The sequence below is a fragment of the Saprolegnia diclina genome, assembly GCF_000281045.1.
Source record: "Saprolegnia diclina VS20 unplaced genomic scaffold supercont1.49, whole genome shotgun sequence".
In the NCBI taxonomy this organism is placed as follows: domain Eukaryota; phylum Oomycota; class Saprolegniomycetes; order Saprolegniales; family Saprolegniaceae; genus Saprolegnia; species Saprolegnia diclina.
This window is the reverse complement of record NW_008246116.1, coordinates 443469-458675: the sequence shown is the minus strand read 5'-3', so window position 1 is coordinate 458675 and position 15207 is coordinate 443469. Positions and strand designations below refer to the sequence as shown.

At 58.6% G+C, this 15207-nt stretch overlaps 7 protein-coding genes and 1 non-coding gene across 8 annotated transcripts; 6 read left to right on the top strand and 2 right to left on the bottom strand.

Moving 5' to 3' along the window:
- Window positions 1-18: 18 nt before the first annotated feature.
- SDRG_12473 (hypothetical protein) lies at window positions 19-1001 on the top strand (the record flags this gene model as incomplete). Its single annotated transcript, XM_008618544.1, has 1 exon — window positions 19-1001. One exon carries the CDS (start codon window positions 19-21, stop codon window positions 910-912), a length of 894 nt encoding a protein of 297 aa, XP_008616766.1. The 3' UTR covers window positions 913-1001.
- A 451-nt stretch (window positions 1002-1452) lies between these two features.
- SDRG_12472 (hypothetical protein) lies at window positions 1453-3996 on the top strand. The gene is made up of 8 exons (XM_008618543.1): window positions 1453-1717; window positions 1763-1858; window positions 1910-2457; window positions 2513-3155; window positions 3207-3392; window positions 3479-3538; window positions 3588-3746; window positions 3796-3996. The coding sequence occupies exons 1-8, from the start codon at window positions 1475-1477 to the stop codon at window positions 3928-3930; spliced, it is 2070 nt and encodes a 689-aa protein (XP_008616765.1). The 5' UTR covers window positions 1453-1474; the 3' UTR covers window positions 3931-3996.
- Window positions 3997-4186: 190 nt separating this feature from the next.
- On the bottom strand, window positions 4187-5379 carry SDRG_12471 (serine/threonine protein kinase). The gene is made up of 3 exons (XM_008618542.1): window positions 5161-5379; window positions 4939-5104; window positions 4187-4877 (listed from the first exon to the last, which is right to left on the bottom strand). Exons 1-3 carry the CDS (start codon window positions 5348-5350, stop codon window positions 4211-4213), a joined length of 1023 nt encoding a protein of 340 aa, XP_008616764.1. The 5' UTR covers window positions 5351-5379; the 3' UTR covers window positions 4187-4210.
- Window positions 5380-5545: 166 nt separating this feature from the next.
- SDRG_12470 (hypothetical protein) lies at window positions 5546-7519 on the top strand (the record flags this gene model as incomplete). The annotated part of the gene is made up of 4 exons (XM_008618541.1): window positions 5546-6501; window positions 6563-6746; window positions 6793-6998; window positions 7043-7519. 4 exons carry the CDS (start codon window positions 5546-5548, stop codon window positions 7464-7466), a joined length of 1770 nt encoding a protein of 589 aa, XP_008616763.1. The 3' UTR covers window positions 7467-7519.
- A 438-nt stretch (window positions 7520-7957) lies between these two features.
- SDRG_12469 (hypothetical protein) lies at window positions 7958-9655 on the top strand. Its single transcript, XM_008618540.1, has 4 exons — window positions 7958-8360; window positions 8411-8676; window positions 8761-9099; window positions 9144-9655. Exons 1-4 carry the CDS (start codon window positions 7982-7984, stop codon window positions 9603-9605), a joined length of 1446 nt encoding a protein of 481 aa, XP_008616762.1. The 5' UTR covers window positions 7958-7981; the 3' UTR covers window positions 9606-9655.
- On the bottom strand, window positions 9619-12649 carry SDRG_12468 (hypothetical protein). The gene is made up of 13 exons (XM_008618539.1): window positions 12243-12649; window positions 12100-12192; window positions 11808-12054; window positions 11552-11765; window positions 11128-11508; window positions 10925-11081; window positions 10739-10867; window positions 10550-10690; window positions 10371-10502; window positions 10152-10329; window positions 10046-10107; window positions 9922-9999; window positions 9619-9877 (listed from the first exon to the last, which is right to left on the bottom strand). The coding sequence occupies exons 1-13, from the start codon at window positions 12633-12635 to the stop codon at window positions 9668-9670; spliced, it is 2415 nt and encodes an 804-aa protein (XP_008616761.1). The 5' UTR covers window positions 12636-12649; the 3' UTR covers window positions 9619-9667.
- An 817-nt stretch (window positions 12650-13466) lies between these two features.
- Window positions 13467-14594, top strand: SDRG_12467 (CMGC/CK2 protein kinase). Its single transcript, XM_008618538.1, has one exon. The coding sequence runs from the start codon at window positions 13509-13511 to the stop codon at window positions 14511-14513; it is 1005 nt and encodes a 334-aa protein (XP_008616760.1). The 5' UTR covers window positions 13467-13508; the 3' UTR covers window positions 14514-14594.
- A 535-nt stretch (window positions 14595-15129) lies between these two features.
- On the top strand, window positions 15130-15200 carry SDRG_12466. The gene has a single exon. It is a non-coding gene; the product is annotated as a tRNA-Gly (tRNA).
- The last annotated feature ends 7 nt before the right edge of the window (window positions 15201-15207 follow it).

Here is a 15207-nt window from a genome sequence, read left to right as displayed (position 1 = left end):
CCCCTCAGCACGATCACGATGCAGGCAAATCCCGCCGAAGTCCGTCAAGATCTGGCAAATGTGCTCTCGCTCAGCGTCCAGTACATCACAATGGTGTTCTTGATCCTCGCCAGCTTTACTGCGCTCTATGCCATCAACAGCCGGGGTCGTATCGAGGGGCTGAACCTGTTCGAGATGAACCGAACATTTGGACTTGTCTGGGTCGGGCGGCCGTTCCTACTGATTCGGTCGCTCTCGGCCATGATCATTTTGCACACCAACGTGCTCAATATTTCTCAAATTGGGGCGTATACCGTGTTTACGTCGCCGACTATTTTGTGGTACAACTTGGTGCTGGCCGCGGGCGAGCTCAACTGGCTCATTTTCGTCCTCAACGACAGCTTTAGCTTTATCTCGCAAGAGTTTACTTCGACGTATGCGCTCCTGAGCTCGCTCTCGACGTGGTTCATCATGATTGTCTGGACCGCGCTCGAGCCCTGCGAGCACGTGGCCTACACGGACCGCCACTGCACCGCGATCGACATGGACTTTGGCTTGCACTGCCACAGTGCGTTTGTTGAAGTGGGCTTTGTCCACCGCATTGGCCTCTCCGTTCTCATTTGCGTGCTTGCAATCGTCCTGTGCTTTTTGCTTGAAAAATATGTGCTCAAGAGCGGCTTGTCGATGGACGTGCCGTCGCTGCTGCTCTCGGCGCCGGCCAAATACATGCTCGTTCTCGACGACTGGTCGCACAAAGGCGTGCTCTTTGTCGACAAACCGTCGGCGCTCATGGCCGGCATCATCTCGATCGAGCACGCCGGGGGGCTCTACCTCTTTGATATCAAAAAATGGCGCATGTACGTCCTGCACCGCGCGCCCCTCGACCGTGAGACGCCCAGCCGCTTCTTCCACGCGATTCCGATGCTTGAATAGAGCACGGGAAACGGTCGCCGCGTTAGTTTGTACATTATGTACCATTTGTAGGCATACTGAAGTGATTTATTATACACACTATTCTTGTACGGGTTTGGATCGAGCGTCATAAGCCACGACGGGTACAGCTTGAGCTACCCAGGGTGAAGAATATAGTGTGCTTCATCCTTGAGGCAGTGAAGCGCCCACGACGCGTCGAGTCCGTTGTAGGCCCCGTACGATGACAATATGTACAAAAACCACCGCGTTTTTTGCGCGTTTTTTGCGCGTGGGAAACGGTGTGGGAAATAGAGTTTGGGCTGCATAGCTTGATGCACGAAAGACCTTATCCGAGCGTGGTTCACAATGAGACTATAGATATAGAGGACGCCACTGGCGCTGGGCGTGGGCCTCGCGCAGGCTTTGGCCCTCGTTAAACGCATTTTGCCCGACGTTCAACCATTCCACCCATTCAACCTATTAGGTAAATGAGTTAAACCTATTTCGCCCCAATATCCGGATCCCCGCGTTCGATTGCGTTCGGGTTGTGTATCCGGACGGAATAAAAACGAAGTTCGGGTCCATGGCGAACCGGGACGGCGTCGTGCTCCTGTACACGGCCTCGCCGGGCGGGACGCTCAATGGCCCGGGCAACATGCTCGTCCTCAACCGCGAAGAGCAGGAGTACCAGATGGACATGCAGCGCGGCCGGCTCCAGCGGCTCCTCAGCACGACCATCTTTGTCTGCTTCTTCATCCTCTTCCTCGATGGCACGAACCGCAGCCAGCGGCTCGCGAAAAAGACGACGTCGCACCAGAACACGCAGGTCGCCTCCTCTCGCCCATGCTACATGAGCTCACGCGCCTTGTAGTGGCCGTACACGGACAATGACACGGAGCGAGCGACTCAAATCGCATATTTCCAGCGCCTTTTGGGCCTCGAGATGGCCGACGTCCAGCCGCTCGGCGTACGCGTCCATCTGCATTTGCCTCTTGGGACTCATCGATTTGGTACATAGCACATGAACAAGAGCGAAAACGTCTCGGGTATCTACTCGGGGCTCTGGGCGCCGTTGCAGGCCGCCGACTACAAGACGCAGGCCGCGGCCAACGAAGTCGGGCGCCATGTGCATCCGCAAATCCAGCCGTACGCGCAGTACGACGCCAACCTCAACCCGTACACGGCCGACGTCGCGTCCTTCTCCCCCGGCGGTGTCTTTTGGCTCGTCCTCACGACCAAGCCGACGCCGGTCGCGGAGATGAACGACGATGTGGCGTACGTGACGGGCCAAGTCATCATGCACGACAAGCAGTCGACGCTGGCCATGACCATGTTCAACGTGCAAGGAGTCTTTCTCCGGCGCATTGGCCGCCTCACGCTCTATGGCAACCTCCCGGACGCGCGAGTCGAGCTCGTGTACCCGTCGATGACAGCGTCGACGTCATCGCCGGCGACGATCACTGCCAAAGGCAACGCTTCTTCCTCGTCGCTTACATCCACCAACAAGTCGGCGCCGCTCGACGACGAGCAAATGCATTTTGAAGTGTCGCCGCCCCGCTTCTCCATGTTCGACCCCTCCTTCCTCTTGTCTATTGGAGGCTTATACACGCCTGTCGAGTAGCTACAATGGCCAGCAGCAACAGCGCCTTCGCACGGGCCAGTCGCTCGTCGACCAGTGCAGCTACACGCTCGACATGAACATTGGATCGCCCGACATCAAGAAGGACGCGTCGGCCGCACCCGTCACCATGCTTCACCAGCACTCGGTTGCCGGCCTGAACGGCATTGTCGGCAGCGAAGGCTGTCAACTCTACTGGAGTGCCAACGTCACGTACGTTGGCGAGAACTTTGACGTGTTCTTCTCGAAAGCGTCGCATTATGCCATCTTGATGGCGCTCCTCGCCATGTTCCAAATCTACCTCCTCCTTCGGCAGCTGCAGCTCTCGTCGACGCAAGCCATGGCGGCCAAAGTGAGTCTTCTCACGGTCGGCGCGCAAGCCATTGTCGACTCGTACCTGTGTCTCGCGCACTTGACGGTCGGCATCGTCGCGCAGCAGATCTTTACGCTCTTTGCGACCGTCTCGTTCTTTGAGCTCATCATTTTCTCGATCTTTGAGATGCGGTATCTCTTGGTCATCTGGAAGGCGCGCCGGCCGCAGAACTTTACCCAAGGCTGGCTGCTCATGCGGCGCGAGCTCACGACCTTGTACTCGCGCTTTTATATCTCGCTCCTCACGGGTCTCTGCCTCATTTACTATGCGTGGGTACGTCCTTCGCCATGCGGAAGCTTGTGGTGATGATGATGCCCACGCTAGCACTATCTCAATGTGCTCGTCTTGCTCGCGTTTTCGTTTTGGGTGCCGCAGATCGTCCACAATGCCCACCGGGAAGTGCGCAGTCCGTTCGATCTCGTGTACATCCTCGGCATGTCGGTCTCGCGGCTCTTTCTACCGCTCTACTTTTACGGCTGCCCCAGCAACTTTTTGTCGGCGCTGCCCGTGGTACGTGCTTCAATCCTGTTTTTTTTCATTTTTTTCGAAATATTTTCGGTTTGGATGGCATTTGTCGACTCATGGCGTGCGTCTAGTACCAAATGCAAGTGCAGCCAGGGATGTGCTACCTCCTCGTGGGCTGGGTCGCGTTGCAAGTACGTCGTACGGTGTCGTGGGGCCTCGACAACCCTCTGCTGTGGCTAGATTGCGGTGCTGCTCTTACAGCAACGCTGTGGCCCGCGCTTCTTTGTGCCAGCGCGCTTCCTGCCCGTCAAGTACAACTACGAACGCCGCATCAACGCCGACCAAATGTCGCTCTTGCGGGCCAACCATGGCGACGAGATTGATTGCGTCATCTGCATGGTCGGTTCTCTACTTTTGTCGAATCGATCGGTGCTGATGAATTCCGTAGGTCGAGCTGGACATGGACGCCCGGGACTACATGATTGCGCCTTGCGACCACATCTTTCACCGTCCGTGCTTGCAAGAGTGGATGCACGTCAAGATGGAGTGCCCCACGTGTCGCTGCGCGCTCCCCGAACCCTAGGTTGTCGACACGTTGTATATTTATACAAGACACATGTGCGCTTGTGTAACTCGATGGCGATGAGCTATCTGCGGTGGCCGAACCCAAGCCGCAGGACGGGAAGGAGCACCACGAGGGCCCACGCTTACGCTGGGAAGGTCATGACTGCTCGGCTTGGGACGGTTGCAAAATGGCGCCAGCAAAAATGTTGCGGGCTACAAAGGTGGCATCTGCCGAATCTTTTCGTAAGTAGTTTTGACTATCCACCACGACCAAATGCAATAATACCAGCAGACATTCATTAGACAATATCGTGCAGATGTTGCTCGATGGTATATACGATCTCGGCGGCGGTTGGTCGCATCGACGGTGTGTGGGCCACACAACGCAGCGCGAGCTCATGGTACCAGTCTGCTTCGCCGAAAAGGTCGGCTGTCGCCGTGCCCGCTTGAACGTTCATGATCGAGACGGCAAACTCATCCATGCTGCCATGCTTGTCCTGCCACATGAGCTCGATCATGACGGTGCCCAGTTGGTAAATGTCGGTGGGTGTGCCCGCGTCACCGGACGTTAGCGCCTCGGGGGCGACCCAGTAGTTGCGTGGCGGTCTTGTCAAGGCGCAAGGTCCGTACGCCAATGGCATCGACGCTCTCATTTCTTGGCGCTTTGGTAGCTCTTTGAGCGGCGCGTTCTCGCGGGCAAAGCCAAAGTCGGCGAGCTTGATGCGGCCGTCAGTCGCGACGAGAATGTTCCGCAACCGCACGTCTCGGTGGACAACGTCGTAGTGGTGCAAACCCTGCAGACCCCGGGCAACAGCAAGCGCAATGGCCTCGGGCGAGTGCGGACGACGTACCCGGTAGATATATCTGTCGAGGTTGCCGCCGTCCATAAACTCAAAAACAAGCTGCGGGGTGGCCGACGCTACGTCAGCGACTGCGACCAACGACACGAGGTACGGCGACCGTAGCCTACACACTCAGAAATGAGGCTACACGCCTGTTTCTCTACAGAGCGAGCGCTCGAACGTACTGGTACAAGGTCTGCGCTTGGCGGCCAAAGTCGTCCAACTGGCTAATGTAGTTGAATGTCTTGAGCGCGACGTCGCGGCCTTGGTAGACTGCTTTAGCCACGACGCTGTACATGCCACCGCCGAGCGTCCCGACGACCTCAAGCTCGTTGGACGAGATCAATGGCACTAGTCGGCATATGCAATGCATCAGTCGGGGGCGCCCAAGCTGCTGCAGTGTATACCTTGTGATGGCTGGCGGGGCGACGCGACAGTCGTATACAGCGTCTTCTCGATGGCACCCTGGACGCCAGCACGGAGCTGCCGGGCGCGAGAGGCTCCTCGCACCTTGCGGCGGACGATGTACCCGAGCACGAGCAGCGTTACGACGGCGAGGAGCGCCCATAGCGCCCATGCGTACGCTGGTAGCGCCATGGTGGTGCTGTGCTGCAATGGAAATGGCCCACGTATTCCCAGTATCCGGATGCGAGTGATGGTCGGATGTCAAATGCGGCAGATGCCGAACCAAACACTCTTTGTGTATTGGCTTAAAACAACGGCAACGCACCAATGGGCGCGTTTGACGGCACAAGAAATTGTCCAATCCGACGTCGACGACAGATTTGAACCATGGCAGCACCCGTGGCGAGCCCGGGGCTGGGGCTGGCGCTGGCGCGGAAGCTCGGCGCGCTGGGCTGCCCCATCGACGTGCGCAGCGACGCGCTCGAGGCCCTCTACGGCAACCCGTCCATGCGGCTCCAAGGCTTCTTGCACTGGTTCGTGCATGCGCTCGACGACGAGAGCTCGCTGCCGGCGCAATTCGATACGCACGACCGGGCGCTCGTGGCCTCGATCGACCTCTTGGACGGCGCCGCCTTGGCCACCAAGGAGCGTGAGGTGTTTGGTTCTCTAGGCGATGCCATCACGATGGACAACGACGACGACGAGGACGACGAGGACGATGCAGATGCGTTGCAGGAAGAGATTGCGCGGCTGGAACGACAGGTCGCCATGGAGACGAAGAAGCAGACCGCGCTGCGCGCCGCCGTGGCCACCAAGCGTATCGAGACGGGCCGCCTTTTAGATACAGGCCTCGACATGGTTGCGCCGGCGCCCGCGCAAAGCCATTCCGTGACCGATGCGATCGATGGCCTCTTGCACGCGCTTGAACAGACGGAGAATGCGCTGCAGCTCGCGTTTTTGTCGCCGACCGTCTGCGCCCACCTCTCGATACGCGAAGACAAGCTGCTCGACCGCATCCAGGCGCAGCTCATGCCGCTCTTCCGACGCCCTGCCCCGTCTGGCCTCGAAACCATCCCCGAGTCACCGACCCGGTCTAGCAGCGTGCGCTGGCTCCACGAGAGCCTCGTTGACGAGATGGACCTTGTCGACGATGCCAAGGAGCGCGAGTTCAAGGCGTGCAATGCCGAGTTCCATCGGCTTGTCGCTGCGTATCCGCGCAGTGCACTGCACTCTCTCCACACAAAACTGGACGCGACGGCCCGCGCTACACGCTCGAGCTACCGGCAGCAGCAGATGGCGCATGCGTTGGCGCGTGCCCGACTCATGGACCCGGCGACCCTTTCGTACGTTGTACTTGATGCAGCAATAAACTCTGTTTGGCGACGGATGGTGCATTGCGAGTAGGGCTACCCATCACGGGCTCGTGTCGGCCAACGCTTCGGTGGTCGACGAAACGCAGACGCTGCTGACCGACATGCTGCCGCTGCGGCTCGACGAACTCGGGCGACTGCAAATGACGAGCATCGTGCTCGGTGACTACAAGGACAAGATCGACCGGCAGACGCGGCATTTGGCCGACCAAGCTTCAGTAGCCACGCTGGTCGAGACACGAAGGTGGCCTTACGCTCGTGTAGATCCTCGACACGTTGGAGCGGCAGTCGGCGCGGCTCCTGTACTTGTTCAATGCCGTAGTTCATTTGGCAACACGCCCATATTTATGTGTAGGTTGCTCTCGCACTTGCTCAAGTACGAAGAGACGCAGATGGCTGGTCTGGAGACGTGCCTCAGCAACGTCCAAGCGTCGCTCACCGCCGACATGGGCGTTCTCCGTCGGCGCTTGGTACGTCGGTATGCCATGCGCGTCTTCTTCACCAACTGTCGCAGCAACCAAGGCGGTACGCCGAGCCCGCCCAGCACGACACGTCGGTGCTGCTCCAGCATGCGCAAGGCATGCTCGGCCTGCCCACGACGAGTACCGACTCGCTCGACGACCAATGCCGCCAGCACGCCGCGCAAATGGACCAGCTCCACACCATCCGCGACAACGTCCGCACCGAGTACCACAACCATGTGGATGCGCAGCTGGACCGTCTCCGCCAGCTCAAAACCGCGCTCGATGGTCTCGAACTACCCACGTACAACGGCGTCGAAGCCCTCGAGGCGGCCAAGACTCGTATCACAGAGGGCATTGCGCACGCGTCCAGCGTCTTTCAGCGCTATCAAAACCTTGTGCTGCACCAACCGTCGGCCACACGGCGACCACCACAACCGACATCGTAGGACTCGACGATACTGTTGTTTGGATTAGCAGAGAAAGTACAAGTGTCATCAACGTCCATCTACATCCAATGGCATGTCGAGGCTGCACATTTGTGGTTGCGCGCCCGTCCGTGGAGCAAAACGCCTGCGGCCAGAAAGGCGGTGCGATGACGTGGCGCCACGAGAGGCCAGCAACCGGCTGCAAATGGCACCGCGTGGCGTGTAACGAGCTGCGTGCTTGCTGCTTGGCGCTGCGATAAAGCGAGGCTACTGCCAAGCGCACTTGATCATGGTGAACGAGCGGCTGCACGTCGACGAGTTGCACAGCGGCTGCGACAGCTGGGGCACGGTGCAAGGAACGCTATAGTGTACGACGAGTTGTAGCTGTTTATATATACCTACTAGAACTACTAGAACGATGGACTTGGACTCCTGTTGCCTACTGGCACGGCGAGACGCCTGGTCCTTGGATCCTTCTCGGTCGTGGGTACACGGTACGATGCCACTGTTTGCTCCGTCTGATCTGTCCGGATACGGAGCATTTCCAGAATTCGTCGGCCGAGGATGCTTCGGACGTGGGTTGCCATGCTGGCTGTCGGTGTCGTCGCGGCGATGACCAGCGACCGCGAGACGTGGACCAACTGGGACACGCGCCAGGTGTGCCATCCCGCAGTGCATGCGCGCCCGTCGAGCCTGCCCGAGCTGCAGGCGATCGTGGCCAAAGCCAGCCGCGTCCGCGTCGCCGGCGCCGGGCACTCGTTCTCGCCCATCGTATTGACGAACGAGACGCTCATCACGCTGGAGAACTACGCAAGCCTTCTCGAGCTCACGCAAGACACGATCACGGTCCAGGCAGGCATGCCACTCCACGTCATCAACGAGATCCTCGCGTCGCACAAGCGCGCCTTGCCCAACGCCGGCGCTGTCGCCGTCCAGACCGCCGGTACGACCACCATCTCTCTCGAAATGCCTCCATCTCACACGCATGGCTAGCGGGCGCGACGGCGACGGCGACGCATGGCACGGGCAACACAGGGTCCATCTCGACGGGGATCGTGGCCATGGACATCGTGGTCGCCAACGGGTCGGTCGTCCACATTGACGGCGGCGGCCTCCTCAACGCGGCGCGCGTCGCCATGGGCACGCTCGGCGTCGTGAGCGCCATTACGTTCGAGCACATTCCGCTCTGGCACATGGAGCAGATCACGTTCAACATGCCTCATGATGAATTCCTCTTTGATTTGCGCAAGCTCCAAGCGGTACGCTCCTCTATCCACGACCCTCTATCCACAAAATCAACTATCCGAACGCTATACGAAACAATCCTAATGCCTCGAGACTAGGCTTTTCCGCGGCTGCAGTGGTACATGGCGAACCTCCCGCACGACAAGACCGTCACAGTTATTCTGCGAGTCAACACGACCGCGCCCATCACGACGGGCTGCTGGAACGGCTCGATGGCGTCAACGCCGTCGACGCCGCCGCCGCTCACATGGTCGTCCTGGCCTGAGAACACAACGTCGTGCATTGACGTGAGCTACAAAACGCTCGGGCGCGTCGGCGAGAACAACACCAAGCTCTTTACCGAGATGGAAATGATGATCCCGGCCGAACACGACCTCGACGGGCTCGCTCGCATGCTCGAGCTCCACGCCAACCTCGCGCCGGCCCACGACCCGTCCGTACGTCCGCGTCGATCTCGTCCAAGTATTCATCTCGGATCTAGATTCCTATTTTTCTCGGTGTGCGCTACGTGCAAGCCGACGCGATTTGGCTCTCTCCGTTCTACGGTCGCCACACCGCAGTCTTTTCGACCATTGTGTATGCCAACGCCAGCAATGCAGCCAATGTCTCGACAACGCTTCTCGCGTACCACCACGGCATGCAGAACGTCCTCTCCAGCAACTTTGGCGCGCGGCCGCACCTCGGCAAGGTCAACTACTTTGACGCAGCCATGATGCGCAAGGTCTACCCGCGCTTTGACAACTTTGCGCAGCTCCAAGCGAAATGGGACCCGACAGGCAAGTTCCTCAACCCGTACACGTCGCGCCTCTTGGTGCTGCCCATGACAACGTCGTCGGGGCTCCTCTGGCCACTCGCGGTGCTCGCTGGCATCGTGCTTGTCGGTATGGGCAGCGTCTGGCTCCAGCAAGCGCGCCGCAAGACGGGCTACCAAGCCGTGGCCTAGTTGTGCGCCATGTGGTAGCCAATGGACAATATTGTCTTTTTGTGTGTGGTGTTGCTACGTTGCTATTTGCGCCGCTTGGTCGGTGCCTTTCTGGAAGGGGTAGGGTCCGTGCTGCCATTGCTACTGCCGCTGCTGCCGCTGCTACAACTACTGCGTGCTGAGACGGGGCGCAACGGACCCTCAATCTGCAGCGGTCGACGATGCGATGGCAGATGTTGGTACGACTTGGCATGGCGAAGCGGTGGTTTGCGCAGCTTTTGTCGCGCGCCCTCCTACGCCAGTGCGTCTCGCACCGTGCAATGGCAGAGGAGCGTACTTCGTCGGTGCGCCGTGCGCGGAAGAGCGCGTGCTTCTTCTCGCAGAAGGCCAGTAGCTGGTCGACCTCTTTGCCGCCCTAGTGTCGCACCATTCACTCACCATTGACGCACAACGCGTAGTACAGTGGTTTGAAAACGCTGTTCGAGCCGCTTGAGCAACGCGACTTCGGCTGTTGGATAGACTCCTAGATAGTAGAGCATTGAGCCTGCGACGTCAACGACGACCAACCGAGGCGAGCGAGACCGAGGACGTCGTTGGTTGTGGCTTCTTCGAGGGCCAGCGCGGCGGCCAAGCTCGTGACGGTCGCACTTGGTGCCTCAGCGACGACATGCCGATGATAAGCCGTGGTCACACTGTCCGTAACGAGTGTCAGAAGACGCGTCTCGAGTCGCCGATGCAGCAAATCCTAATCTCAAGTCGTTGCTACGTCAGCAAGCCTGCTCCTACATCCAGCAGCCGGCTGGCTTGTTTGATCTGTCGGAGCTCGGTGGCAGGCAAGAGCCCGCACGCCGTCAGTGTCGGCTCGAGCGAGGGTGTTGCCTCCATGTACTCGGCTGCCTCGTCAACACTTGCGGTCTTCTATGCACAAGACGAGCTTACGACAATGCGAGATCCGGTCAACGTACGCACAGGGCAGCGTGCAGAGGACACAGTCGGCGCAAGACATTGCGGTGGGAACACCCGCGATAGGCACAAAATGACCCGAGGGGGTCGTCGCAGTTAGCTGCAAGCCCTTGCGTCGCTTGGTCGAGTGGCACCCTTGTATACTATCAACCGCCATGATGTATTGACTCGAATCGAGAGAGAGTGGCTACTTGCACGAGCGCTCGATGTGGCACACATACACTGTCTGTGAGCAACGCAGACACATTGTCAATTCGACAAAGGGCCGCGTCGCCAAGCGCGTCCATCGGTGCGAAGAGCGTAGTCGCCATGGCCGGCATCTAGTCGCGACATCGATCCCGACGGGCCATATCTTTTTGAAGGTTCAAAATGCTCACTTTGATCGGTCGCAAGAGATACAAACCAACGAGTTCGTCGAGCATCGCTGTCGAGAGCGGGTGCAACGCCGCACCGACAAGGGCACCGTTCGTTATAGCACTTGTCGCCATGTAGAGCTGCGAGAGCCGGCCCCGACTCTGCAACGTGTGGGGGGCCCTACAACAACCGACGTTTGCCACAGTAATGTACGCTTCGTTGGTACAGTCGTTCGAGGGACGCTCGAGTGTCCGGGGGCAGCTGCGCCGCGTACTCACGCCACTGCTTTGTCTCGATCAAGTGGCCGACCGATGCGACGCCAAAGTGCAAGGGGGGGTGGGGCACACTGGGTGACGTCGCCCGCAAGACGTGGTCCGCGTCGTCGCTGCGCAGAACCGTGTCAATGTCGAACGCACTCGCAAGGTCGAGTTTGGCGCACACGTCGGACGGCGCGCGCACAAAGGCGGCGATGAGCGCGTCGGTGCGGCTCGGTGTCCAGTCGCGTGACGCAATTTCCGTGATGGCGGCATGATCCTCGAGCTGGGATCGCATTTTATACTCGTCCAAGCAAAAGTAGAGGTGGTCGTTCATCGGGCTTTGCGGTAACCTACAGCAACCATGGCGCACCGTCTCGAGAAGATCACACGCACGTGGAAGGCTGCAGTGGAAGCCAGCGCAGCGCCGATGTGCTCAGCGGTGTCGACGACGACATCGAGACAACGACGCGTTCTTGTCGGCTCGATGACGGTCGTTTGCTCTTCTTGGAGGAAGGAGCGACGTCGCCACACGATAGCAGCTGCTCGAGCGCTTGCAAACCGGTTGTCGTTGATGTCGGTGGCAGCACAAGGCGCGGCTTGGCGCCACCTAATCAGTGTCCAGCATGACTAGAATGTTGGGTGTACGTACTGGACGCTTTGCTTGGCACGAGGATGACGCGAGTGATGACAAGGTCGTCGGCATCAGTGAGGTTAAGCTGCTTGCGCAAGAAGGGCGATATGCTCTGCGCCATGCTGTCCATGCGCGGGGAGAGGCCAAACGTCGAGTTTGGGAGGACCTCGAGCCGAGGTACGTGCTCGAACGGCGGTGATCCCGTCTCCTCGGCCAGACGGGCAAGCACGATTGACCAGAGCAAGTTGGCGTTGGCCGCATTTGTCTAGCTCTGTGATTACTATCAAGCGTTGATGTGTAAAAGGCATACCATGGCCTCCACCGAGTCGGCTTGTCCGAGTGCGCGCTGCGTCGCCCGCGCCAGCGCCTTGTGCATCTCGCCCACACAGGCAAAGAGGAGGCTCTAGTACATTCGTTATTGCCAAGCACGTGGAACTGATGCAAAGCGCGTACGTCGACTTGCTCTGTGGCGCTCGCGACACGCTGCGCGTGCGCTACGGCATGCTGCGTCTGCTTGATCTGCACGTCGCGCCGCGCCATGTCGACGCGGCTCGCAAACATGGCCTTGGCCGCGCGAATACGCTGGATTCGCTGCGCTGCATCGGCATGGCACTGCCGCCGAATAGCGCCCAGGCGCGCGCGGGCGCGGTGGCCGTCGGCCTTAATCTGCTGCACACACGATGCGTGGACCGGGTTTGTGCGGTAGATGGCGCTGACAAAGGCGTCGATGGTCTGGGCTGGCCGAAGCTCGTCAGTGCTGTGAGCTTGCGCATGCAGCTGCGCCTGCAGGTAGGCAAAGACGTCGGCGACCACGTCGGTCGCAGGCAGCGACGGTACGTAGATCATGACCAAAGATACCGGCTACAAAATGTGGTAATTTTGGCACTTGCCAGAATTACGCCAGTGCCGGGGAGCCTCGGAGCCGCCACCCATGTTTTTGCGCTGAAATTTAAAAAATGCGACGCAAATAAAATAGTGCGCTAATCGCACGCAACTCGAGGCGGCGAGAAGAGTCCGTGCTCCCAACCCCGGGCTAAGCAACGTGCTATCGCTCGGTCATTCCAGTATCGAGATGAACATGGGATTCAGCCCTGAATGCACGTGTTTCCCCATGGATTGACAAGCAAATCATTATTTTCTTGGCCTCACTCGCGGCCACAAGCTCCCCCGGGCGACTGCAAAAGAGCAAGACGAACCGCCGTGCCGCCGCCTGCGCAGCCACGGCCCGGCGAGCGAATAAAGACGAAGGAAATAGCTACTCTCTACGCATGCAAAGCCTTTGTAAGACAACGCAAAAAGCGCTCGTCTATATAATAGGGATCGTGCCGACGTATTGACCAAATTTTCTACTCTCGAGGACGCAGTCTGCTCTCAACTACGAGGAACGATGCGTCCGAACAACCCCCATCATGACAAAGAAAATGTCGAGCTACTGCTGCTCATAGCGACCCACCAAGTACAGTTGTATCGGATCTCTCCAGCACGGAATTAGGGATTGCTTGTGGTTGCCATACACCTTCTTGATGCACGCTTCTTCCACCGCGCGCGTTGTGCCTACTCGAGCATTGCGCACCTTGAATGCTCGGTATCGCCACGCCCCACGAGTGAGTCATCTCGGTCGTGCCTTCGGAGTGGCGCTAAGTGGCGTGATTTCAGCCACGCAGACCTCGCTCGGTAGAAAAGGGCACTTTTCCAAAGCGACGGCGGCACCAAAGGGCAATGTCACGCGCCCGCGTCTACGCTGACGTGTGCGAGTCGCGGCCGCGCGAGTACTGGGACTATGAGAACTTATCGGTGACGTGGGGCGACCAGGACGGGTACGAGGTCTCGCGCAAGATCGGCCGCGGCAAGTACTCGGAGGTGTTCCAGGGCGTGGCCGTCGCCAACGACAAGCCGTGCGTCATCAAGATCCTCAAGCCCGTCAAGAAGAAGAAGATCAAGCGCGAGATCAAGATTCTGCAGAATCTGAGGGGTGGTCCCAACATTGTCCAGCTCCTCGACGTCGTCCGCGACCCGCAGTCCAAGACGCCGTCTCTGGTCTTTGAGTACGTCAACAACCACGACTTCAAGACGCTGTACCCGACGTTGACGGACTTTGACATTCGCTACTATATCTTTGAGCTGCTCAAGGCGCTCGACTTTTGCCATGCGAATGGCATCATGCACCGCGACGTCAAGCCCCACAATGTAATGATTGACCACGAGAAGCGCCAGCTCCGCTTGATCGACTTTGGCCTTGCCGAGTTTTACCACCCGAACCGCGAGTACAACGTCCGCGTCGCGTCGCGCTACTACAAGGGCCCGGAGCTTCTTGTCGACATGCAAGAGTACGACTACTCGCTCGACATGTGGAGCGTCGGCTGCGTCCTCGCCGGCATGATCTTCAAGAAGGACCCGTTCTTCCACGGCAACGACAACTACGACCAGCTCGTCAAGATTGCCAAGGTCCGCGGTACGGAAGACCTCTTCGAGTACCTCTCGACATACGACCTCGAGCTCGACCCGCAGTACGATGGCATCCTTGGCACGCACTCGAAGAAGCCGTGGGAGAAGTTTCTCACGGCCGACAACAAGCACCTCGTGACGCCGGAAGCACTCGACTTTCTCGAAAATTTGCTCAAGTACGACCACCAAGAGCGCTTGACGGCCAAGGAGGCGATGGCCCACCCGTACTTTCAAGTCATTCGCGACCACCATGACGCGCAGCAGCAAGCGGCGACCTAAGATGATGCGACGCGCCATTCGTCGGATGCTCGTAATAGTACCTGCGGCTACTACCGATCCCATTTGACAACTTCTTCTGCATTGTATTGTTTGCTACCCTAACTTGTTTGACGATGACGTGAGCGACGGTACTCGGTCCTTTTTGGTAGACGCGATAGGTCCCGCGACAAGGCCATGCGATGGCACTCTGCCGCCTCACCGCAAGCTGCGTTGACTGGCGATGGCTTCGAAGGATGGAGCGCAGGATGGAGCTTTGCTGGTCTGTACTAGTCTGTCGTCGTATTGACGGGACGCGTATAAAGCACGATGGTGTTTTATTGGTGTGTTGCGGAAGAAAACAAAACACGATGCGTGTGTTTTTGAGTGTGGGAGAAGCGTGGACTTTGGGTCGAGTCCGTCAATGCGATGACAAAATGCATGTGGAGAGAGGCGGGACCGAAGCGAGGGGTTGACCGTTGAGTGGGGTGCTACTATGGCAAGGTGGTACTAGTGGTCGGTGTGTCTGAGCTCATGCTTGGAGTAGAGTATGTTGATGAGCGGATAAAAGTCGAGAAGCCATTGCCTGGAGCGATTAAAATATATCTAATCTATAGAAATGTTATTTCAGCCAGGCTGTGCGCTAATGGTGTAGTGGTAACATGTCAGGTTCCCATTCTGACGCCCCGGGTTCGATTCCCGGTTGGCGCAGCTTTTT

Excerpts from the sequence above, each read along its gene's own strand:
- SDRG_12471 (XM_008618542.1), bottom strand. The coding sequence starts at position 5,350 with ATGGCGCTACCAGCGTACGCATGGGCGCTATGGGCGCTCCTCGCCGTC. Across the intron at positions 5,105-5,160 it reads GCCCCGCCAGCCATCACAAG|TGCCATTGATCTCGTCCAAC; the intron begins GTATACACTGCA and ends TATGCCGACTAG. Across the intron at positions 4,878-4,938 it reads CAAGCGCAGACCTTGTACCA|GCTACGGTCGCCGTACCTCG; the intron begins GTACGTTCGAGC and ends CTGAGTGTGTAG.
- SDRG_12467 (XM_008618538.1), top strand. The coding sequence starts at position 13,509 with ATGTCACGCGCCCGCGTCTACGCTGACGTGTGCGAGTCGCGGCCGCGC.
- SDRG_12472 (XM_008618543.1), top strand. The coding sequence starts at position 1,475 with ATGGCGAACCGGGACGGCGTCGTGCTCCTGTACACGGCCTCGCCGGGC. Across the intron at positions 1,718-1,762 it reads CGTCGCACCAGAACACGCAG|TGGCCGTACACGGACAATGA; the intron begins GTCGCCTCCTCT and ends CGCGCCTTGTAG. Across the intron at positions 3,156-3,206 it reads GCCTCATTTACTATGCGTGG|CACTATCTCAATGTGCTCGT; the intron begins GTACGTCCTTCG and ends TGCCCACGCTAG.
- SDRG_12468 (XM_008618539.1), bottom strand. The coding sequence starts at position 12,635 with ATGATCTACGTACCGTCGCTGCCTGCGACCGACGTGGTCGCCGACGTC. Across the intron at positions 11,766-11,807 it reads CGTGCCAAGCAAAGCGTCCA|GTGGCGCCAAGCCGCGCCTT; the intron begins GTACGTACACCC and ends GACACTGATTAG. Across the intron at positions 11,509-11,551 it reads CTTCCACTGCAGCCTTCCAC|GTTACCGCAAAGCCCGATGA; the intron begins GTGCGTGTGATC and ends TGGTTGCTGTAG.
- SDRG_12469 (XM_008618540.1), top strand. The coding sequence starts at position 7,982 with ATGCTTCGGACGTGGGTTGCCATGCTGGCTGTCGGTGTCGTCGCGGCG. Across the intron at positions 8,677-8,760 it reads ATTTGCGCAAGCTCCAAGCG|GCTTTTCCGCGGCTGCAGTG; the intron begins GTACGCTCCTCT and ends CCTCGAGACTAG. Across the intron at positions 9,100-9,143 it reads CGCCGGCCCACGACCCGTCC|ATTCCTATTTTTCTCGGTGT; the intron begins GTACGTCCGCGT and ends TCTCGGATCTAG.